General features: G+C 43.1%; 1 protein-coding gene across 1 annotated transcript in view; it reads left to right on the top strand.

The window, feature by feature from the left end:
- Positions 1–5,791: 5,791 nt before the first annotated feature.
- map3k13 (mitogen-activated protein kinase kinase kinase 13) overlaps positions 5,792–25,625 on the top strand; it is a 145,182-nt gene continuing 125,348 nt past the window's right edge. The window contains exon 1 of the mRNA XM_070874915.1: positions 5,792–6,326. Within this exon, the coding sequence (XP_070731016.1) occupies positions 5,792–6,326 (535 nt within the window). The remainder of the gene's footprint in view (positions 6,327–25,625) is intronic.

Genomic DNA, 25,625 nt, shown 5'->3' with positions numbered 1-25,625 from the left:
CAAGGGGCCTCACACAACAAGATAGCTAATTAATCCTCTCTCATTACACAACACCCAGTCTAGGATGGCCAGTTCTCTAGTTGGTTCCTTGACATATTGGTCTAGAAAATGATCCCTCATACACTCCAGGAAATCCTTCTCCCCCGTATTGCTACCAGTTTGGCTAGCCCAATCTATATGTAGATTAAAGTCACTCATGATAACTGCTGTACCCTTATTGCATGCATCCCTAATTTCCTGTTTGGGACCTTGAGCATAATTTAGCACATACACAAGATCGTTAACAGAGATGTCGCGTGACACAGCAGCGCGATCATGATACCACTTCTGATTTTGTCGTCTGTTTTCAAGTCAGGATGGACGAGAGAGAGCTTGGTCTTGAGACCTCTCTTCATCAATAGTTCAGCAGGGGAACTGCTGAACTATTAGAAACAGGTTTGAATGGTGCTGATCTCACATGTTTAATACCATTGAGTTTCATGAACTCTTGAAACTCCAGACTTGTGAAGCAAGATCCGTTGCCGCTCACAACGATATCAGGCAGACCATGAGTAGCAAACATGACACGAAGGCTCTCAATGGTAGCTGTGGATGTACTGGATGATATGATTATACACTCTATCCACTTGGAATATGCATCCACCACAACAAAAAACATCTTGCCCAGGAAAGGACCCGCAAAGTCGATGTGGATCCTCGACCATAGTTTGGATGGCCACGACCATAGACTCAGCGGCGATTTCGCTGGTACTTTGATTAGCTGCATGCAAGTGTTGCACTGATGTACACATGATTCCAGATCAGAGTCAATTCCAGGCCACCATACATGAGACCTGGCGATGACTTTCATCATGACAATGCCGGGATGAGTGCTATGTAGATCACATACAAATTTCTTTATGCTTTTCTTAATCACCACTAAGGACACAAGGTTTTACAACCGATAAAATTGGGTCCTGTCTCCAGGTCCTAACTTGTTGAGCAGTGACAAGGGTTCCTTCACTTTCCAAAGCATCCATAACTAACAGTAGATCTGCAGGTTGTGGCATCTCCACCTCCGGTGTGGGAAAAGGCAGACAGCTCAGTGCATCGGCACAATTCTCGGTGCCAGGTCTATGGTGAATGACATAATCATAGGCAGATAATGTCAGCGCCCACCTCTGGATGCGGGACGACGCGTTGGTGTTGATACCTTTGTTTTCCGAAAACAATTAAATGAGTGGCTTGTGATCTGTTTCGAGTTCAAAACGAAGACCAAACAGGTACTGATACATCTTTTTAACCCCATACACGCAGGTTAAAGCTTCTTTTTCTACCATGTTGTAGGCTCTTTCCGCCTTTGACAAACTTTTCGAAGCATACGCAACAGGTTGTAGTTTACCCGACTTATTAGCTTGTTGGAGCATGCAGCCAACCCCATATGATGAAGCATCACAGGCCAATATTAGATGCTTACACGGATCATAATGTACCAGCAGCTTGTTAGAGCAAAGCAGATTAGTAGCTTTCTCGAAAGCTCGATCTTGAGACGTGCCCCAAACCTAGTTGTTGCCTTTTCTGAGCAGCATGTGCAGTGGCTCTAATGAAGTGCTCAATCTAGGTAGGAAATTACCGAAGTAGTTGAGTAGACCAAGGAACGAATGCAGCTCCGTCACATTCTGAGGCCTAGGTGCATTGTTGATGGTCTTGGTTTTCGAGTCCATAGGCCTGATGCCATCAGCAGCAATCTTCCTCCACAAAAGTTCGACTACCGGTGCCATGAAGACGCACTTCAAACGTTTCAGCCTGAGTCCCACTTTGTCCAGATGATGTAGAACCTCTTTAAGATTGTTCAGGTGTTCGGTAGTGTCACAACCTGTGACCAGAATGTCATCTTGAAATACGATGGTTCTAGGGACGGACTTCAGTAGACTCTCCATGTTCTTCTGAAATATGGCTGCAGTCGAGCGAATTCCAAAAGGACACCTGTTGTAGATAAACAGTTCTTTATGAGTGTTGATGCACATAAGTTTCTTCGACGTGTCAACGAGTTTCTGTGTCATATAGGCCGACGTCAGATCCAGTTTAGTGAACGACTTCCCACCGGCTAGCATTGCAAACAGGTCATCAGCCTTCGGTAACGGGTACTGATCCTGTTTCGAAACTCTGTTGATCGTAACCATGTAGTCTCCACAAATCCTGACAGTGCCATCACTCTTCAACACAGGAACAATGGGATTGGCCCATTCGTTAAATTTGACCAGTGATATGACCCCTTCACGTTGGAGTCTGTCAAGCTCAATTTTGACCTTCTCCCTCATCATGTATCGAACAGCCCGAGCTTTGTGGTGGACGGGTCTTGTATCCGAGTCCAGGTGAATCTGCATCTTTGCTCCCATGAAATTACCGATGTCTGGTTCAAACAGCGAGGGAAACTTGCTCAGCACTTGAGACCTCTCTTCATCAATAGTTCAGCAGGGGAGACCCCGGTATGGGTGTGGGGTCTTGCCCTGTAACTAAGCAATATGCATGACAAGCAAGTCTGCAGTGAACCCTGAGTTACACGTTTCATACTTTGCTTGATTTTTTGGACAGCACGCTCTGCTTGACCATTAGAAACAGATTTGAATGATGCTGACCGCACATGTTTAATACCATTGAGTTCCATGAACTCTTGAAACTCCAGACTTGACCGATGACAATGCTTTCATATCGTTCCAATTCCATTTGATTTTTTCGAGCCAATTCCTGCCGAACAGCGTTGGACCATTTCCTGGAACGATCCACAATGGTAGATCATAAGAACATAAGAAATAGGAACAGGAGCAGGCCATACCACCTCTCGAACCTGCTCCGCCATTCAATAAGATCATGGCTGATCTGATCATGGACTCAGCTCCACTTCCCGGCCCACTCCCTATAACCCCTTATCCCCTTATCGCTCAAGAAACTATTTCTGTCTTAAATTTATTCAATATCCCAGCTTCCACAGCTCTCCGAGGCAGCAAATTCCCCTGATTTACAACCCTCTGAGAGAAGAAATTTCTCCTCATCTCTGTTTTAAATGGGTGGCCCCTTATTCTAAGATCATGCCCTCTAGTTCTAGTCTCCCCCATCATTGGAAACATCCTCTCTGCATCCACCTTGTCAAGCCCCCTCATAATCTTATACGTTTCGATAAGATCACCTCTCATTCTTCTGAACCACACCATCATACGACACCTTGACTACTGCACTGCCAATCACCGGTATGAGTTCTTTGGTGTAAGTACGTAACTTGGCATTGACTGGACTCAGCTTAGGCTTCACAGCCTTAGTGTCCCACAGCTTGTCGAATGTCCTTTGGCTCATTATCCACTGACTCGCACCCATGTCCAATTCCATCGAAACCAGCACGCTATTTAGTTTCACATTAACCAGTATCGGTTGGCTCTTTGTCAGGAACGAATACAGTCCATACACTTCCTCCTCGGGTATCTCGGGTTGCATCTCCAGGCCTGCTCTGGACTGGTCGTCATCATCCATGTGGTGAGTCGCAGCACGCTTGCTCAGTTGTGGACACATTCGCTGAAGATGCCCCACTTTTGCACAGCCTTTACAGATATACTGTTTAAAATGACACTGATGATGCCGTTGATTGCCCCCACAACACCAACAGGGTGAACTCGGATTCGTACCTGTTTGCGGACTTTGAGCAGCTATAGGTTTCGCACACGCATTCGAGTAGGCCCTGCCATAAGCAGCTTTGCCATACGACGACACAGTCTTGTTTACAGTACTTGCCGTGGAACTCCGACTCTTCGATGATATCTGCTTAAATTATCATCCGTCCTCATGCATGCCTGGGCGTCCTCATGCATGCCTGGGCAATCGCGATGGCCTTGCTCAAATTCAGCATCTCCGCAGCCAATAACTTCTGGAGGATCACCTCATGGTCGATTCCTATTGCGAAGAAATCTCGCAGCATGTCTCCTAATGCGTCTTCGAACTTACATGGCCCAGCAAGACATCTCAAGTCAGCAACGAATTCCGACACATCCTGGCCCTCAGAACGAACATGCATGTAGGATCGATAGCGTAAGATGATGATGCCTTCTTTTGGTTTAAGATGGTCACGTACCAGAGCACACAATTCCTCATAATCTTTGTCCATTGGACGTGCAGGCAAGAGGAGATTTTTTATGAGGCCATAGATTTTCGGACCGCAAACAGTGAGGAAAATCGCCCTGCGCCTAACTGCGTCAGTGGGTTCCTCCATTTTGTTGGCCACGAAGTACTGGTCCAGGCGATCGATAAAATCCGACCCCTCTCCCTCCACGAATCTCTGTAGAATTCCAATGGTGCTCAGTTTGCATGCGAAGATTCTTGAGTTACCTCGTTGCCAAATGTTATGTATGTAGTAACTCAGTAGACTGAATACTGTAAACTCACTCCGGTGCAAACCTGGCTCAACTTTATTCCGGCCCAAAGTGCCTACATCACATGGTGGCTTGCTTTATATACCTCGCCCGCACACAAGTGCCTACAGCCCAATGACCTCCGACAGTGGCGCCCCTTGGTGGCTAGTAACTCCAAGCATACATACATGACAGTCACAAGGACCAATATAGTCACAGAGACATAGTCAATGGGTTTACAATCCACTATACAGATACAGAAAGAGGTGAAATTTGAAGAAAGACAGAAAAAGAAAGATTTACATTTATATAGCGCTTTTCACAACCTCAGGCCACCCCGAAGCTTGACAGTCAATTAAGTACTGTTGTATTGTAGGAAATGCAGCCAATTTGCGCACAAGCTCCGATAAAAAGTAAATTGTCTGCCACTTTTGTCCATGTAAAAACAGTGAGAGCACTTGAGAAGAATAATCAAACGGATGTAAATGGTAAAGGCCCCAAGTCAGTCACTGGCCCTGAGCCAGACACCATCCCGAGCCAGTCACAGGCCCTGAGTGGATCCAATGATAATCTGAGCAGTAAAATGTATGGGGCCCCCCCAACTGAATCACTGCACAGAACTAGACAAACGCCATCACTTCCTGTTGTGAGCTATATTGTGATTTATCCCTTGTCTATCACTTCAGAACCAACAGTCGCTGAGAGGCAAGTTAGATCTCTGAATAAGCTCTCGGCAGCTGCCAGGAACTTACATCCCAGTCTTTTATAGAACTTTACCTTTCGTGTTCAAAGAGAGTAATGTCAATGCATAGGAATGCACCACTTTCCAGCATCAAATACTCCCAGGGCAGGTACAGAACAGTTTAGATACAGAGTAAAGCCCCCCCTACAGCCCATGGAGTGTACTCACTGTTCTAATGTAAGTAAATGCGGCAGCCAAATTGCACATACTAAGATCCCACAAACAGTCATGTGATGATGACCAGATAATCAGTTTTTTTTAATTTGATTGAGCGATTAAATATTGATCAGGCCACCGGGGAGAGCTCCTCTGTTCTTTTTCAAGTAGTGCGATGGGATCTTTTACTTCAACCTGAGAGGGCAGACGGGGCCTCGATTTAATATCTCATCCAAAAGATGGCACCTCCGACAGTGCAGCACTCCCTCTGCACTGCACTGGAATGTCAGCCTTGATTTTTGTGCTTAAGTCTCTGGAGTGTCACTCAAACCCACAACCTTCTGACTCAGATATGAGAGTGTCAGCCACTGTGCCTTGGCTGATATTGTAGACGACATTCACTGCTGACTGGCGATTGATAAACTGTTTTCTTTTCCCCTGCAGGTTTGAGTGTTTGCCCCCCTCGTTGGGTCGTGTCCTAGGATTGAACCAAAAGCCACCTTGGGCTGCCTGCCCCATGCACACGCATAGCGTGATGGCCAGTCCGCAGGAGGTTCTGACTTGGTCACCCTCTTCCAACCTCATCAATCAGAACCTGAAAGAAGAGCTCGGGTCACTGGGAGAGCAGAAGAAGCTGCCGGTGAGAGATGTGGACCTCAAGCCGTCGTACTCGCCGCCCGAAATCCTGGACAACCTGCAGGAGAAGGGGCCCCCGCAGGGCGACAGCAGCAGCAGTTCTAACTCCAACCACCCCGTCACCGTGCTCACCAGCGTCAGCGAGGACTCCCGTGATCAATTCCAGAACAGCGTGCTACAGCTGAGGGAGCATGAGGAAGCTGGGAACACCCGGTCACCCGAGGACGGGAATGGGAATGAAGAAGGTGGCGGTGGCGGTAACAACAGCGGACCAGATGAGATGAAGATACATTACAATCGCTCAGGGTCGGGGTCAGGGTCAGGCGGATTCCTGGAAGGGCTATTCGGGTGCCTGAGGCCAGTGTGGAATATAATAGGAAAAGCCTACTCCACAGACTATAAGCTGCAACAGCAAGGTACGTGACATTCTATTAATCATGTTACTTATCTTTCTACAAGTTAGCATTTGGTTATCAATGTGCCAGGTAACTTTGTACCAGTTTGCTTTCTTCCAATGAACATTGTATCAGTTTGCTTTGTACTATTTGTGTCGTATTAGTTAGCATTATTTACCATGTAGTATTCTAGACTAGTAAAGTACCCAGTTAGTATTGGGTACCAGTTAGTATTGGTTACTGGTTAGTATTATATTCTGGTTAGTATTGTGTACCAGTTAGTATTATATACCAGTTAGTATTGTCACCAGGTACTATTGTGTACCAGTAAGCATTATGTACCAGTTAGTATTATATTCCAGTATGTATTCCTGTTATTATATTCCCATTAGTATTATATGCAAGACATTATTATATTCCAGAAACTATTGTGTACCAGTTAGTATTAGATACCAGTGAGGAATATATTCCAGTCAGTATTTTATTGCAGTCCGTATTATATTCCAGGGAGCAATATATTCCAGTCAGTATTATTCTCTAGTTAGTATTATATTCCAGTTGGTATTATATACCAATGAGGAATATATTGCAGTCAGTATTATATTGCAGTCAGTATTATATTCCAGTAAGTGTTATATACCAGTGAAGAATATATTCCAGTTAGTATTATATTCCAGGAAGGATTATATTCTAGTCAGTATAATATTTCACTCAGTATTATATTACAGTTAGTGTTATATTTCTGTCAGAATTATATTAGGAATGTAATCCAGTTAGTATTAAATTCGAGTTAGGAATATATTCCAGTCGGTATTTATAATCCAGTTAGTATTATGTTCCGGTTAATATTATATTCCGGTTAGTATTGCGGTTATTATATTCCCGTTAGTATTATATTCCAGTCATTATTATATTCCACTCAGTATTATATTCCAGTTAGTATTATACACCAGTCAGTATTATATGCCAGTCAGTGTTATATACCAGTTAGCATTATTTTCCAGTCAATATTTTATTCCAGTCAGTATTATGTTCGAGTCGGTATTATATTCCAGTCAGTATTATACACCAGTCTGTATTATATTCCATTCAGTATTATATGCCAGTCAGTATTATATTCCAATCAGGAATGTTTTCCAGTCAGTATTATATTCCAGTCAGTATTATATTCCAGTCAGTATTATACTCCAGTCAGTATTATATTCTAGTTAGGAGTATCTTCCAGTCAGGAATATATTTCAGTCAGGAATATATTCCAGTCAGCATTATATTCCAGTCAGTAAGATACACCACTCTGTTATATGCCAGTCAGCATTACATTGCAGTCATTATTATATTCCAGCCAATAATATATTCCCATCAGTTTTATATTCCAGTTAGTATTATATTACGGTCAGTATTATATTCCATTTAGGAATGTATTCCAGTCAGTATTATATTCCATTTAGTATTATATTGCTGATTGTATTACATGCCAGTCAGTACGATATTCCAATCAGTATTACATTCCAGTTAGTATTATACTCCAGTTCGTATTAAATTCCATTTAGTATTATATTCAAGTCATTATTATATTCCAGTTGGTATTAAATTCCAATTAGTATTATATTCCAGTCAGTATTATATTCCAGTTAGTATTTTGTTAGTTAGATTTTTATTCCAGTCAATATTATATTCCAATCAAGAATATATTCCAGTTAGTTTTTTTATTCCAGTCAGTATTATATTCCAGTCAGCAATATTTTCCAGACAATATTATATTCCAGTCAGTATTATATGCCAGTCAGTATTATATACCAGTTAGTATCATATTCCAGTCAGTATTGTAGGCCAGTCAGTATTATATTACAGTCAGTATTATATTACAGTCAGTATTATACTCCAGTCAGTGTTTCTTCCAGTCAGTATTATATTCCAGTCAGTATTATATTACAATCAGTATTATACTCCAGTCAGTGTTTCTTCCAGTCAGTATTATATTCCAGTCAGGAATATTTTCCAGTCAGTATTATATTCCAGTCACCATTATATTTCAGTCTGTATTATATGCCAGTCAATATTATACTCCACTTAGTATTATATTCCAGCCAGTATTATATATCTGTCTGTATTATATTCCAGTCTGTATTATATTCCAGTCATTAATATTTTCCAGTCAATATTATATTCGAGTCGGTATTGTATTCCAGTCAATATTACAAATCAGTCAGTATTATATGTCAGTCAGTATTATATTCCAGTCAGCATTACATTCCAGTCAGGATAGACAGAAAGGAAAAGGAGGTGGGGCAGCCTTGCTGGTTAAAGAGCAAATTAACGCAATAGTAAGGAGGAACATTAGCTTGGATGATGTGGAATCTGTATGGGTGGAGCTGCGGAATACCAAAGGGCAGAAAACGCCAGTGGGAGTGTTGTACAGACCACCAAACAGTAGTAGCGAGGTTGGGGACAGCATCAAACAAGAAATTAGGGATGCGTGCAATAAAGGTACAGCAGTTATAATGGGTGACTTTAATATGCACATAGATTGGGCTAACCAAACTGGAAGCAATACGGTGGAGGAGGATTTCCTGGAGTGCATAAGGGATGGTTTTTTAGACCAATATGTCGAGGAACCAACTAGGGGGGAGGCCATCTTAGACTGGGTGTTATGTAATGAGAGAGGATTAATTAGCAATCTCGTTGTGCGAGGCCCCTTGGGGAAGAGTGACCATAATATGGTGGAATTCTGCATTAGGATGGAGAATGAAACAGTTAATTCAGAGACCATGGTCCAGAACTTAAAGAAGACTAACTTTGAAGGTATGAGGCGTGAATTGGCTGGGATGGATTGGCGAATGATACTTAAGGGGTTGACTGTGGATGGGCAATGGCAGACATTTAGAGACCGCATGGATGAACTACAACAATTGTACATTCCTGTCTGGCATAAAAATAAAAAAGGGAAGGTGGCTCAACCGTGGCTATCAAGGGAAATCAGGGATAGTATTAAAGCCAAGGAAGTGGCATACAAATTGGCCAGAAATAGCAGCGAACCTGGGGACTGGGAGAAATTTAGAACTCAGCAGAGGAGGACAAAGGGTTTGATTAGGGCAGGGAAAATGGAGTATGAGAAGAAGCTTGCAGGGAACATTAAGACGGATTGCAAAAGTTTCTATAGATATGTAAAGAGAAAAAGGTTAGTAAAGACAAACGTAGGTCCCCTGCAGTCAGAATCAGGGGAAGTCATAACGGGGAACAAAGAAATGGCGGACCAATTGAACAAGTACTTTGGTTCGGTATTCACGAAGGAGGACACGAACAACCTTCCGGTTATAAAAGGGGTCGGGGGGTCTAGTAAGGAGGAGGAACTGAGGGAAATCCTTATTAGCCGGGAAATTGTGTTGGGGAAATTGATGGGATTGAAGGCCGATAAATCCCCAGGGCCTGATGGACTGCATCCCAGAGTAGTTAAGGAGGTGGCCTTGGAAATAGTGGATGCGTTGACAGTCATTTTCCAACATTCCATTGACTCTGGATCAGTTCCTATGGAGTGGAGGGTAGCGAATGTAACCCCACTTTTTAAAAAAGGAGGGAGAGAGAAAACAGTGAATTATAGACCGGTCAGCCTGACATCGGTAGTGGGTAAAATGATGGAATCAATTATTAAGGATGTCATAGCAGTGCATTTGGAAAGAGGTGACATGATAGGTCCAAGTCAGCATGGATTTGTGAAAGGGAAATCATGCTTGACAAATCTTCTGGAATTTTTTGAGGATGTTTCCAGTAGAGTGGATAAGGGAGAACCAGTTGATGTGGTATATTTGGACTTTCAGAAGGCGTTCGACAAGGTCCCACACAAGAGATTGATGTGCAAAGTTAGAGCACATGGGATTGGGGGTAGTGTACTGACATGGATTGAGAACTGGTTGTCAGACAGGAAGCAAAGAGTAGGAGTAAATGGGTACTTTTCAGAATGGCAGGCAGTGACTAGTGGGGTACCGCAAGGTTCTGTGCTGGGGCCCCAGCTGTTTACACTGTACATTAATGATTTAGATGAGGGGATTAAATGTAGTATCTCCAAATTTGCGGATGACACTAAGTTGGGTGGCAGTGTGAGCTGCGAGGAGGATGCTGTGAGGCTGCAGAGCGACTTGGATAGGTTAGGTGAGTGGGCAAATGCATGGCAGATGAAGTATAATGTGGATAAATGTTTGGTTATCCACTTTGGTGGTAAAAACAGAGAGACAGACTATTATCTGAATGGTGATAGATTAGGAAAAGGGGAGGTGCAAAGAGACCTGGGTGTCATGGTACATCAGTCATTGAAGGTTGGCATGCAGGTGCAGCAGGCGGTTAAGAAAGCAAATGGCATGTTGGCCTTCATAGCAAGGGGATTTGAGTACAGGGGCAGGGAGGTGTTGCTACAGTTGTACAGGGCATTGGTGAGGCCACACCTGGAGTATTGTGTACAGTTTTGGTCTCTTAACCTGAGGAAGGACATTCTTGCTATTGAGGGAGTGCAGCGAAGGTTCACCAGACTGATTCCTGGGATGGCGGGACTGACCTATCAAGAAAGACTGGATCAACTGGGCTTGTATTCACTGGAGTTCAGAAGAATGAGAGGGGACCTCATAGAAACATTTAAAATTCTGACGGGGTTAGACAGGTTAGATGCAGGAAGAATGTTCCCAATGTTGGTGAAGTCCAGAACCAGAGGTCACAGTCTAAGGATAAGGGGTAAGCCATTTAGGACCGAGATGCGGAGGAACTTCTTCACCCAGAGAGTGGTGAACCTGTGGAATTCTCTACCACAGAAAGTTGTTGAGGCCAATTCACTAAATATATTCAAAAAGGAGTTAGATGAGGTCCTTACTACTAGGGGGATCAAGGGGTATGGCAAGAAAGCAGGAATGGGGTACTGAAGTTGAATGTTCAGCCATGAACTCATTGAATGGCGGTGCAGGCTAGAAGGGCCGAATGACGTATTTTCTATGTTTCTATGTTTCTATATAGATTGGGCTAACCAAACTAGTAGCAATATGGTGGAGGAGGATTTCCTGGAGTGTAATAGGGATAGTTTTCTAGACCAATATGTCGAGGAACCAACTAGAGGGCTGGCCATCCTAGACTGGGTGATGTGTAATGAAAAAGGACTAATTAGCAATCTTGTTGTGCCAGGCCCCTTGGGAAAGAGTGGCCATAATATGGAAGAATTCTTTATTAAAATGGAGAGTGATACAGTTAATTTAGAGACTAGGGTCCTGAACTTAAGGAAAGATAATTTCGATGGTATGAGACGTGAATTGGCTAGAATAGACTGGCGAATGATACGTAAAGGATTGACGGTGGATAGGCAATGGCAAATATTTAAAGATCACATGGATGAACTTCAACAATTGTACATACCAGTCTGGAGTAAAAATAAAATGGGAAAGGTGGCTCAACTGTGGCTAACAAGGAAAATTAAGGAGAGTTTTACATCCAAGGAAGAGGAATATAAATTGGCCAGAAACGCAGCAAACCTGAGGACTGGGAGAAATTTAAAATTCAGCAGAGGAGGACAAAGGGTTTAATTAAGAGGGGGAAAATAGAGTAGGAGAGGAAGCTTGCTGGGAACATAAAAACTGACTGCAAAAGCTTCTATAGATATGTGAAGATAAAAACATTAGTGAAGACAAATGTAGGTCCCTTGCAGTCAGATTCAGGTGAATTTATAATGGAGAACAAAGTAATGGCAGACCAGTTGAATAAATACTTTGGTTCTGTCTTCATGAAGGAAGACACAAATAACCTTCCGGAAATACTAGGGAACCGAGGGTCTAGTGAGAAGGAGGAACTGAAGGAAATCCTTATTAGGCGGGAAATTGAGTTAGGGAAATTGATGGGATTGCAGGCCGATAAATCCCCAGGGCTTGATAGTCTGCATCCCAGAGTACTTAAGGAAGTGGCCCTAGAAATAGTGGATGCATTGGTGATCATTTTCCAACAATCTATCGACTCTGGATCAGTTCCTATGGACTGGAGGGTAGCTAATGTAACACCACGTTTTAAAAAAGGAGGGAGAGAGAAAACGGGTAATTATACACCGGTTAGCCTAACATCATTAGTAGGGAAAATGTTGGAATCAGTTATTAAAGATGAAATAGCAGCGCATTTAGAAAGCAGTGACAGGATCAGTCCATGTCAGCATGGATTTATGAAAAGAAAATCATGCTTGACAAATCTTCTGGAATTTTTTGAGGATGTAACTAGTAGAGTGGACAAGGGAGAACCAGTGGATGTGGTGTATTCGGACTTTCAAAAGGCTTTTGACAAGGTCCCACACAAGAGATTGGTGTGCAAAATTAAAGCACATGGTATTGAGGGTAATGTACTGACGTGGATAGAGAATTGGTTGGCAGACAGAAGCAGAGAATCGGGATAAACGGGTCCTTTTCAGAATGGCAGGCAGTGACTACTGGAGTGCCGCAGGGCTCAGTGCTGGGACCACAGCTCTTTACAATATACATCAATGATTTGGATGAAGGAATTGAGTGTAATATCTCCAAGTTTGCAGATGACACTAACCTGGGTGGCGGTGTGAGCTGTGAGGGGAACGCTAAGAGGCTGCAGGGTGACTTAGGTTAGTGGGAAAATGCATGGCAGATGCAGTATAATGAGGTTATCCACTTTGGGGGCAAAAACGCAAAGACAGAATATTATCTGAATGGTGGCAGATTAGGAAAAGGCGAGGTGCAACGAGACCTGGGTGTCATGGTTCATCAGTCATTGAAAGTTGGCATACAGGTACAGCAGGCGGTAAAGAAGGCAAATGGTATGTTGGCCTTCATAGCTAGGGGATTTGAGTATAGGCGCAGGGAGGTCTTACTGCAGTTGTACAGGGCCTTGGTGAGGCCTCACCTGGAATATTGTGTTCAATTTTGGTCTCCTAATCTGAGGAAGGACGTTCTTGCTATTGAGGGAGTGCAGCGAAGGTTCACCAGACTGATTCCCGGATGGCCGGACTGACAGAAGAGGAGAGACTGAATCAGCTGAGCCTTTATACATTGAAGTTTAGAAGGATGAGAGGGGATCTCATAGAAACATACAAGATTCTGACGGGACTGGACAGATTAGCTGTGGGACGAATGTTCCGATGTTGGGGAAGTCCAGAACCAGGGGACACAGTCTTAGGATAAGGGGTTGGCTGTTTAGGACTGAGATGAGGAGAAACTTCTTCACTCAGTGAGTTGTTAACCTGTGGAATTCTCTTCCGCAGAGAGTTGTTGATGCCAGTGCGTTAGCTATATTCAAGAGGGGGTTGGAATATGGCCCTTACGGCTTAAGGGATATGGAGAGAAAGCAGGAAAGGAGTACTGAGGTGAATGATCAGCCATGATCTTATTGAATGGTGGTGCAGGCTCGAAGGGCCGAATGGCCTACTCCTGCACCTATTTTCTATGTTTCTATGTAATACTGACTGGACTATAATACTGACTGGACTATAATACTAACTGGAGTATAATAGTGATTGGAATATAATACAGACTGGTATATAATATTAACTGGAATATAATATTGACTGGAATATAACACTGACTGGAATATAATACTGAAAGGTATATAATACTGACTGGAATGTGATACTAACAGGTATAAAATACTGACTGGAATATAATGCTGACTGGTATATAATACTGACTGGAAAATATACCTGACTAAAATATAATAATGACTGGAATAAAAAAGTAACTGGAATATATTCCTAACTGGAGTATTAGTCGAACTGGTGTATAATACTAACTGGAATTCAATACTGACTGGAATTTAAAACCAACTGGAATATAATACCACTTGGAATATAATAGTAATTGGAATATAATACTGACTGGAAAATAATACTAACAGAAATATAATACTAACTGGAATATAATTTGGAAAGAGGTGACATGATAGGTCCAAGTCAGCATGGATTTGTGAAAGGAAATCACACTTGACAAATCTTCTGGAATTTTTTGAGGATGTTTCCAGTAGAGTGGACAAGGGAGAACCAGTTGATGTGGTGTATTTGGACTTTCAGAAGGCTTTCGACAAGGTCCCACACGAGAGATTAATGCACGTGGGATTGGGGGTAGTGTGCTGACGTGGATTGAGAACTGGTTGGCAGACAGGAAGCAAAGAGTAGGAGTAAATGGGTACTTTTCAGAATGGCAGGCAGTGACTAGTGGGGTACCGCAAGGTTCTGTGCTGGGACCCCAGTTGTTTACATTGTACATTAATGATTTAGACGAGGGGATTAAATGTAGTATCTCCAAATTTGCGGATGACACTAAGTTGGGTGGCAGTGTGAGCTGCGAGGAGGATGCTATGAGGCTGCAGAGTGACTTGGATAGGTTAGGTGAGTGGGCAAATGCATGACAGATGAAGTATAATGTGGATAAATGTGAGGTTATCCACTTTGGTGGCAAAAACAGAGAGACAGACTATTATCTGAATGGTGACAGATTAGGACCTGGGTGTCATGGTACATCAGTCATTGAAGGTTGGCATGCAGGTACAGCAGGCAGTTAAGAAAGCAAATGGCATCTTGGCCTTCATAGCGAGGGGATTTGAGTACAGGGGCAGGGAGGTGTTACTACAGTTGTACAGGGCCTTGGTGAGGCCACACCTGGAATATTGTGTACAGTTTTGTTCTCCTAACTTGAGGAAGGACATTCTTGCTATTGAGGGAGTGCAGCGAAGGTTCACCAGACTGATTCCCGGGATGGCGGGGCTGACATATCAAGAAAGACGGGATCAACTGGGCTTGTAGTCACTGAAGTTCAGAAGAATGAGAGGGGATCTCATAGAAACGTTTAAAATTCTGACGGGTTTAGACAGGTTAGATGCAGGAAGAATGTTCCCAATGTTGGGGAAGTCCAGAACCAGGGGTCACAGTCTAAGGATAAGGGGTAAGCCATGAGGAGAAACTTCTTCACCCAGAGAGTGGTGAACCTGTGGAATTCTCTACCACAGAAAGTTGTTGAGGCCAATTCACTAAATATATTCAAAAAGGAGTTAGATGTAATCCTTACTACTAGGGGGAATCAAGGGGTATGGCGAGAAAGCAGGAATGGGGTACTGAAGTTGCATGTTCAGCCATGAACTCATTGAATGGCGGTGCAGGCTTGAAGGGCCGAATGGCCTACTCCTGCACCTATTTTCTATGTTTCTATGTTTCTAATCCTCCCTGCATTTTAATACTAACTGGAATATAATACCTATTGTAATATAATCCACACTGCATTTTAATACTAAATGGAATATAATACAACCTGGACTATAATACAAACTGGAATATAATACTGACTGCATTATAATAGTAATTGGAATATAATACTAACTGGAATATAATGCAATCAGGAATATAATACTAAGCGGAATATAATACTGACCTGAATATATTCCAAACGAAATATAATACTGACTATAATATAATACTAACTGGAATATATTCCTGATTGGAGGATAATCCTAACTAGAATATAATACTGACTGCTGTACAATACTGATTGCTGTATAATACTGACTGGCATATAATACTGACTGGAATATAATATTGAATGAAATATAAGACTAACTGGAATATAATACCGACTGGAATATATCAACTGGAATATAATACTGACTGGAATATAATACTGATTGGAATATAATATAGACTGGAAGAGAAATAACTAGAATATAATACCAACTGCAATATAATACTGACTGGTGTATAATACTGACTGGAATATAATACTGACTGGAATATATAATAACTGGAATATAATAGTGACTGGAATATAATAGTGACTGGAATATAATACTAACTGGAATACAATACTGACTGGAATATAATACTAACTGGAACATAATACTGACTGGAATTCAATACTGACTAGAATTTAATACCAACAATAATATAATACTGATTGGCATATAATAGTAATTGGAATATAATACTGACTGGAATATAATACTGACTGGAATATAATACTGACTGGAATATATAATAACTGGAATATAATAGTGACTGGAATATAATAGTGACTGGAATATAATACTAACTGGAATACAATACTGACTGGAATATAATACTAACTGGAACATAATACTGACTGGAATTCAATACTGACTAGAATTTAATACCAACAATAATATAATACTGATTGGCATATAATAGTAATTGGAATATAATACTGACTGGAATATAAAACTGACTGGAATATAATACTGACTGGAAAATGATACTAACTGGAATATAATACTGACTGTAATATAATCCTCACTGCATTTTAATACTTAATGGAATATAATACAAGCTGGAGTATAATACAAACTGGAATATAATACTGACTGGATTATAATAGTAATTGGAATATAAGACTGACTGGAATTTAATACCAACTGGAATATAACACTGACTCGTATATAATCTTAACTAGAACATAATACTGACTGCAGTATAACACTGACTGGAATACAGTACTGACTGGAATACAGTACTGACTGGACTATAATACTAACTGGAATATAATATTGACTGAAATATAATATTGACTGGAATATAATATTGACTGGAAAATATTCCTGACTAGAATATAATACTGACTAGAATAAAAAAGTAACTGCAATGTATTCCTAACTGGTGTATAAATCTAACTGGAATATTATACTAACTGGAATAGAATACTGACTGGAATATAATACTGACTGAAATTCAATACCGACTAAAATTTAATACCAATTGGAATATAATACTGACTGGAATATAGGGCCCCAGTTTCGGGCCGCGCCTAGAACGGCACAGCCCCAAATTGGACGCCCGTTTTTCGCGCCACAAATCGCGCCTAAAAAAAACTTACAGATTCTCTGGCTCCCTGCTGGCCCTCTGGAGCCGGGCGCGGCGCAGCATGAGCTGTGGGGGGCGGAGCCAGGTCCCTGCGCTGAAAACAGTGCCGGGACCTCTGCACATGCGCGCTACAGTGGGTGCGCAAGTGCAGTAGCTCCAGGCGCCCGAAACTGTGTGGGAGGGGCCGAAGCACGCAACCCCTAGCCCTGGCCCAATGGCCTCACTGGGGCTGCAAGCATAAGGCTGCCTCCCACACCCAGCTCCTGCTTCCTCCCGACCCGACTCGACTCCCGCTTCCCCCCGCTCCCCCCCACCCCCGGACCGGACCGGACCCGACCCCGACAACGACCCAACTCCCGCTTCCAACCCCCCCCCTGCCCCCAGACCGGACCCGACCCGACCCCCCGGACTGGACCCGACCTGCGCTCCCCACCCGACCTGACCTCCCTCTCCCTCCCTCCCTCTACCGCCCCCCCTCCCCCGACCCGAACCGAACCGACCTCCCTCCGCCCCCCCTGACCCAACCCGCGCTCCCGACCCCGACCCGCGCTCCCCCCGACCCGACCCGCGCTCCCGACCCGGGACCTCGGACCCGACCCGACCCAACACCACCTACCTGTAAATCTGGTGCTGGTGACGGGCCCTGCCTGAAGTCTTGAGCCCGGCCGGGCCCGGCCCATTCGGCCTCCCCCACCCTTCTCCTCCCCCCCTCCTTCTCCTTTCCACCCCCCTTCTCCTTTCCACCCCCCTTCTCCTTCCCCCCCCTCTCCTTTCCCCTCCCTTTTCCTTTCCCCCCTTCTCCTTTCTCCCCCCTTCTCCTTTCCTTCCCCCCTCCCTTTCCTCTTCTCCCCCCCTCTCTTTCCCCTTCTCCCCCCCTTCTCTTTCCCCTTCTCCTCTCTCCCCCTTTCCCCTTCTCCTCTCCCCTTTCCCCTTCTCCTCCCCCCTTTCCCCTTCTTCCCCATCCCTCCCCCTTCCCTCCCTCCCCCTCTGCCTCCCTCCCTCCCCTCCCCCTGCCCCCCCTCTCTCCCTCTACACCCTCCTCCCCCTCCCCTCGCTGTTAGAAACACAGACACTGGCAGACAGAGAGTGAGAGACACACACAGACAGACAAAGAGATAGAGACACTGACAGAGACACACTGGGTGGGGGTGGGGGGGGGCATCCCAGCACGCTGTTGGAGGGCTCCCGGTGCTGCAGTCAGTAAGTAGAAAATGTTTTATTTACTGATTTAAAAAAAAAAAATTTCTTATTAATTTTTTTTGATTGATTTATTCGTTGATTTATTGATGTTTTTTTTCATTTATTATTGATGATGGCTCTTTATTTGTAAAACTGAAGTGTTTAATGTTTGTAAACTTCCCTTTAAACCTCCCCCCCCTCCCATTCCCTACGCCTGATTTGTAACCTACGCCTGATTTTCTAAAGTGTAGACAAGGTTTTTTCGAGCGTACAAAAATCTTCACTTACTCCATTCTAAGTTAGTTTGGAGTAAGTTTTCACTGCCGACACTTTGAAAACAGGCGTAAGTGGCCGGCCCCCCACCTTTTGAAAAAAAAATTCTGTTCCAAAGTGAAACTGTTCTAACTCACTAGAACTGGAGCAAACTAAATGCCGCGAATTTGAATTTCTAAGATACTCCGTTCTACACCAGTTGCTCCAAAAAATCAGGAGCAACTGAGGCTGTAACTTGGGCCCTATATTCCAGTCAGTATTATATGCCAGTCAGTATTATATGCCAGTCAGTATTCTATACCACTCTGTATTATATTCCAGTCAGGACTATGGGCCCAAATTTCCCCATGAGTTGCACCGTTTTTGTGATTTTTCTAGTGTATGTTTATAGTTGCAAATATGGCCATTTAATTTGCACCAGTGTAAGTGAGTTAGTTAGGATTTTTGTTAGGTCAGTTTTTTTTTCAAAAGGGGGCGTTTTCAGTCACTTACACCATTTATGCCAATTTGGCCAGAAAAAAGTTGTACTAAACTAACTTAGGGCAGCGTGTGTGTCCACGTTTGTCCGCACAGAAAGACCTTACTTTCAGTTAAGGAATCGGCGCAAGTAACTACATTTAAAGCACACCAAGCACCAAACAAAGCACAGAAAGTAATAAGCAATTAATTAACAAATAAAATGGAAGGAACCCTGCACCTAAAGCACCAAGACCAAAGTAATAAGCAATCAATAAATAAAAAATAAAACAGCAGAAGGAACCCTGCCCCTAAAGCACCAAGACCAAAGTAATAAGCAATCAATAAATAACAAATAAAAAAATAGAAGGAACCCTGCACCTAAAGCACCAAAATCAATCAGTAAATAACAAATAAAAGTAGAACACCTACCTTGGGGGCCGCCGATGAGGGAGCCCATTCGGCCAGGGGCTAGGGAGGGCGTACTTCGGCCCCTCCCACTCAACCTGCAGCACGCATTTGCCGAAATGGCCTGCCAGGAGCTACTGCACTGCCTAAGCCATCCTTGAAATGAGCACCAAATATGCCAAATCAGTCCTGATTCTATAGGTAGTGACCTCCCAGACTTGATGGGCTAAGGCAGCTGAAGTTGGATGGGGGTTGCACAGGATACCAGAGTACTGGAAGATGCACAGAATGCTAGAGACATAGCAGTGGAAGTGAAGCTGGAGAAAATTGTGGAGGTGGTACAAGGATGAGTTATGGATCGATTTATAGATGAGGATGAAGGATTTAAATTCAATGAGTTTAGAGACAGAGAACCAGTGCAGGCTAACCAGGACAGAGGCGAGGGGCAAATGGGACTTAGCGTAAGTGAAGATATTTACAGTAGAGTTTGGGACGATTTGATGTTCGGGGCAATCTGGAGTTTAGGGATGTGATAAGTTGAAAGGACAGCAAAGAATGCAATAGAGAAATTAAGTCTAGGAGTAATAAAGGTGTGGAGAAAGGTTTTGATGGCAATGGGACTAAAAGTACACACAGATGCAGGAAAAGATGAAACGGGTCGGGAGGCGGGGAGGGAGAGAAAAGGCTGGTCTCGGCAGTATCAGGAGGGGGGGAGCGAGAGGAAAGGCTGGGCTTGGCGGCATCTTTATAAAGTAGAAATCAAACTGTTGTTTGCCCCTCAGTTGGCCTCCATAAAATGGGACTGCACATGGTCTTCATAGGCAGCTTGTCTGTTCTCTGGAAAGGTCCTTTGCACACTGGACACTCGTAAACAAAGTGGTTCACAACGTGCTGCTCGAAATCAAAGTCCTCCAGGTTGAGCAGGAAGCACAATGGGCACTTTGGGCTGTCAATGCTCTCCTTTTCGGTGTCCTGTGAATTCTCCTTGCCATCCTGGCTCTGTACCAAGTCAATGCTTGCACCGGCCTGCGATCCTTCGATATCAGAGTCTGCGGCCGGCCACCTGGCCCGGGATAGGGATGGCGTACTTCGGCCCCTCCTTCACAGCATCGGTCTGCGAGGAGCTACTGCACATGCGCGCACACTCCAGCGTGCATGTGCAGAGGTCCCGGCACTGTTTTCAGCGGCGGGACCTGGCTCCATCCCCGAATCGAGTTGCAATCCTGTGCCACCATCGAGGAGATGCTGGGCAGTGGCTACAATGGGCCTGAAGATTTATGGCACCCTAATCGCTCCACAAAAGCAGCGGACCTTTTGTGAGTGTGCCAGAAATTTGTACTGACCAAAATTGGGCCCTATATACCAGTCAGTATTATATGCCAGTCAATATTATACTGCAGGCAATATTATATTCTAGTTTGGATTGTCTTTCAGTCAGGCATAAATTCCAGTGAGGAATATATTTCAGTCAGTTTTATATTTGCTTTAGTATTATATTGAAGTTAGATTTATATTTCAGTTAGGAATATATTCCAGTTAGTTTTTTTATTCCAGTCAGAATTATATTCCAGTCAGGAATATTTTCCAGTCAGTATTATATACCAGTCTGTATTATATTCCAGTCAGTTTTATAATCTAGTAAGTATTTTATTCCAGTCCGTATTATATTCCAGTCAGGAATATTTTCCAGTCAGTATTATATTCCAGTCAGTATTACATACCAGTTAGTATTATATTCCAGTCAGTATTATATTCCAGCTAGTGTTATATTCCACTCAGTATTATATTCCACTCAGTATTGTGTTCCAATTAGTATTATATACCAGTTAGTATTATTTCCAATCAGTATTATATTCCAGTCAGCAATATTTTCCAGTCAGTATTATATTCCAGTCAGTATTATATTCCGGTTAATATTGTATTACTAGTCAGTATTATATTCCAGTTAGTATTATATTCTAGTCAGTCTAATATGCCAGTCAGATTATATTACAGTCAGTATTATACTCCAATCTGTATTATATTCCAATCAGTATTACATTCCAGTTGGTATTATACTCTAGTTACTATTATACTCCAGTCGGTATTATACTGCAGTCAGTATTATATTCTAGTTACGATTGTCTTTCAGTCAGAAATATATTCCAGTGAGGAATATATTTCAGTCAGTTTTATATTTGACTTAGTATTATACTGAAGTTAGATTTATATTTCACTTAGGAATATATTCCATTTAGATTTTTATTCCAGTCAGAATTATATTCCAGTCAGGAATATTTTCCAGTCAGTATCATATTCCAGTCAGTATTATATACCAGTCTGTATTATATTCCAGTCAGTATTATATACCAGTTAGTATTATTTTCCAGTCAGTATTATATTCCAGTCAGTATTATATTCCACTCAGTATTGTATTCTAATTAGTATATACCAATTTGTATTATATTCCAGCCAGTATTATATTCCAATCATTATTATAGAAACATAGAAACATAGAAAATAGGTGCAGGAGTAGGCCATTCGGCCCTTCTAGCCTGCACCGCCATTCAATGAGTTCATGGCTGAACATTCAACTTCAGTACCCCATTCCTGCTTTCTCGCCATACCCCTTGATCCCCCTAGTAGTAAGGACCTCATCTAACTCCTTTTTGAATATATTTAGTGAATTGGCCTCAACAACTTTCTGTGGTAGAGAATTCCACAGGTTCACCACTCTCTGGGTGAAGAAGTTCCTCCGCATCTCGGTCCTAAATGGCTTACCCCTTATCCTTAGACTGTGACCTCTGGTTCTGGACTTCCCCAACATTGGGAACATTCTTCCTGCATCTAACCTGTCTAACCCCGTCAGAATTTTAAATGTTTCTATGAGGTCCCCTCTCATTCTTCTGAACTCCAGTGAATACAAGCCCAGTTGATCCAGTCTTTCTTGATAGGTCAGTCCCGCCATCCCGGGAATCAGTCTGGTGAACCTTCGCTGCACTCCCTCAATAGCAAGAATGTCCTTCCTGTACACAATACTCCAGGTGTGGCCTCACCAATGCCCTGTACAACTGTAGCAACACCTCCCTGCCCCTGTACTCAAATCCCCTTGCTATGAAGGCCAACATGCCATTTGCTTTCTTAACCGCCTGCTGCACCTGCATGCCAACCTTCAATGACTGATGTACCATGACACCCAGGTCTCTTTGCACCTCCCCTTTTCCTAATCTGTCACCATTCAGATAATAGTCTGTCTCTCTGTTTTTACCACCAAAGTGGATAACCTCACATTTATCCACATTATACTTCATCTGCCATGCATTTGCCCATTCACCTAACCTATCCAAGTCACTCTGCAGCCTCATAGCATCCTCCTCGCAGCTCACACTGCCACCCAACTTAGTGTCATCCGCAAATATGGATTTGCGGAAAAAAGGTCTCGTTGCATTAGGAATTCTGTGCCCTCCGTACCTTTTACACTGATAGTTTCCCAGTTAATATTAAGGTAATCGAAATCCCCCACTATTACTGCCCTATTGTTTTTGCACTTGTCAGAAATTTGCCTACAAATTTGTTCTTCTATCTCCCGCGGACTATTTGGGGATCGAAAATGCACTCATAGAAACATAGAAACATGGAAAATAGGTGCAGGAGTAGGCCATTCGGCCCTTCGAGCCTGCACCACCATTCAATAAGATCATGGCTGATCATTCCCTCAGTACCCCTTTCCTGCTTTCTCTCCATACCCCTTGATCCCCTTAGCCGTAAGGGCCATATCTAACTCCCTCTTGAATATATCCAATGAACTGGCATCAACAACTCTCTGCAGCAGGGAATTCCATAGGTTAACAAATCTCTGAGTGAAGAAATTTCTCCTCATCCCTACCCTTATCCTAAGACTGTGTCCCCGGTTCTGGACTTCCCCAACATCAGGAACATTCTACCCGCATCTAACCTGTCCCGTCAGAATCTTATATGTTTCTATGAGATCCCCTCTCATCCTTCTAAACTCCAGTGTATAAAGGTCCAGTTGATCCAGTCTCTCCTCATATGTCAGTCCAGCCATCCCAGAAATCAGTCTGGTGAACCTTCGCTGCACTCCCTCAATAGCAAGAACGTCCTTCCTCAGATTAGGAGACCAAAACTGAACACAATATTCCAGGTGAGGCCTCACCAAGGCCCTATACAATTGCAGTAAGACCTCCCTGCTCCTATACTCAAATCCTCTAGCTATGAAGGCCAACATACCATTTGCCTTCTTCACCGTCTGCTGTACCTTTATGCCAATTTTCAATGACTGATTAACCATGACACCTAGGTCTCGTTGCACCTCCCCTTTTCCTAATCTGCCGCCATTCAGATAATATTCTGTCTTCGCATTTTTGCCCCCAAAATGTGGATAGAGTTATCCACATTATACTGCAGCTGCCATGCATTTTCCCACTCACCTAACCTGTCCAAGTCACCCTGCAGCTTCTTAGCCTCCCCCTCACAGCTCACACCACCACCCAGTTTAGTGTCACTGCAAACTTGGAGATATTACACTCAATTTCTTCATCCAAATCATTGATGTATATTGTAAAGAGCTGGGGTCCCAGCACTGAGCCCTACGGATCTCCACTAGTCACTGCCTGCCATTCTGAAAAGGACCCGTTTATCCCGACTCTCTGCTTCCTGTCTGCCAACCAGTTCTCTATCCACGTCAGTTTCTTATTCCAATACCATGTGCTTTGATTTTGCACACCAATTTCTTGTGTGGGACCTTGTCAAAAGCCTTTTGAAATTCCAAATACACCACATCCATTGGTTATCCCGTGTCCACTCTACTAGTTACATTCTCAAAAAATTCCAGAAGATTTGTCACGCATGATTTCCCCTTCATAAATCCATGCTTGGACCGATCCTGTCACTGCTTTCCAAATGCGCTGCTATTTCATCCTTAATAATTGATTCCAATATTTTCCCCACTGCTGATGGCAGGCTAACCAGTCTATAATTACCCGCTTTCTCTCTCCCTCCCTTTTTAAAAAGTGGTGTTACATTAGCTACCCTCCAGTCCATAGGAACGGATCCAGAGTCGATAGACTGTTGGAAAATGGTTACCAATGCATCCACTATTTCTAGGGCCACTTCCTTAAGTACTCTGGGATGCAGACTATCAGGCCCCGGGGATTTATCGGCCTTCAATCCCATCAATTTCCCTAACACAATTTCCCGCCTAATAAGGATATCCTTCAGTTCCTCCTTCTCACTAGACCCTCAGTCCCCTCGTACTCCGGAAGGTTATTTGTGTCTTCCTTCGTGAAGACAGAACCAAAGTATTTGTTGAATTGGTTTGCCATTTCTTTGGTCCCCATTATAAATTCACCTGAATCTGACTGTAAGGGACCTTCGTTTGTCTTTACTAATCTTTTTCTTTTCACATATCTATAGAAGCTTTTGCAGTCAGTTTTTATGTTCCCTGCAAGCTTCTTCTCGAATTCTTTTTTTCCCCTCTTAATTAAACCCTTTGTCCTCCTCTGCTGAATTCTAAATTTCTCCCAGTCCTCAGGTTTGCTGCTTTTTCTGGCCAATTTATATGCCTCTTCCTTGGATTTAACACGATCCATAATTTCCCTTGTTAGTCATGTTTGAGCCACCTTCCCCGTTTTATTTTTACTCCAGACAGGGATGTACAATTGCTGAAGTTCATCCATGTGATCTTTAAATGTTTGCCATTGCCTTTCCACCGTCAAGTATCATGTGCAAGTCTATTCTAGCCAATTCATGCCTCAAACCATCGAAGTTAATTTTCCTTCAGTTCAGGACCTTCGTTTCTGAATTAACTGTGTCACTCTCCATCTTAATAAAGAATTCTACCATGTTATGGTCACTCTACCCCAAGGGGCCTCGCACAACAAGATTGCTAATTAGTCCTTTCTCATTGCACATCACCCAGTCTAGGATGGCCAACCCTCTAGTTGGTGGCTCGACATATTTGTCTAGAAAACCATCCCTAATACACTCCAGGAAATCCTCCTCCACCGCATTGCCACCAGTTTGGTTAGCCCAATCAATATGTAGATTAAAGTCACCCATGATAACTGCTGTACCTTTATTGCATGCATCCCTAATTTCTTGTTTGATGCTGTCCCCAACCTCACTGCTACTGTTTGGTGGTCTGTACACAACTCCCACTAGCGTTTTCTGCC

The sequence above is a fragment of the Pristiophorus japonicus genome, chromosome 3 (genome assembly GCF_044704955.1).
Source record: "Pristiophorus japonicus isolate sPriJap1 chromosome 3, sPriJap1.hap1, whole genome shotgun sequence".
Taxonomy (NCBI): Eukaryota; Metazoa; Chordata; class Chondrichthyes; family Pristiophoridae; genus Pristiophorus; species Pristiophorus japonicus.
This window is presented reverse-complemented; position numbering and strand designations above follow the sequence as displayed.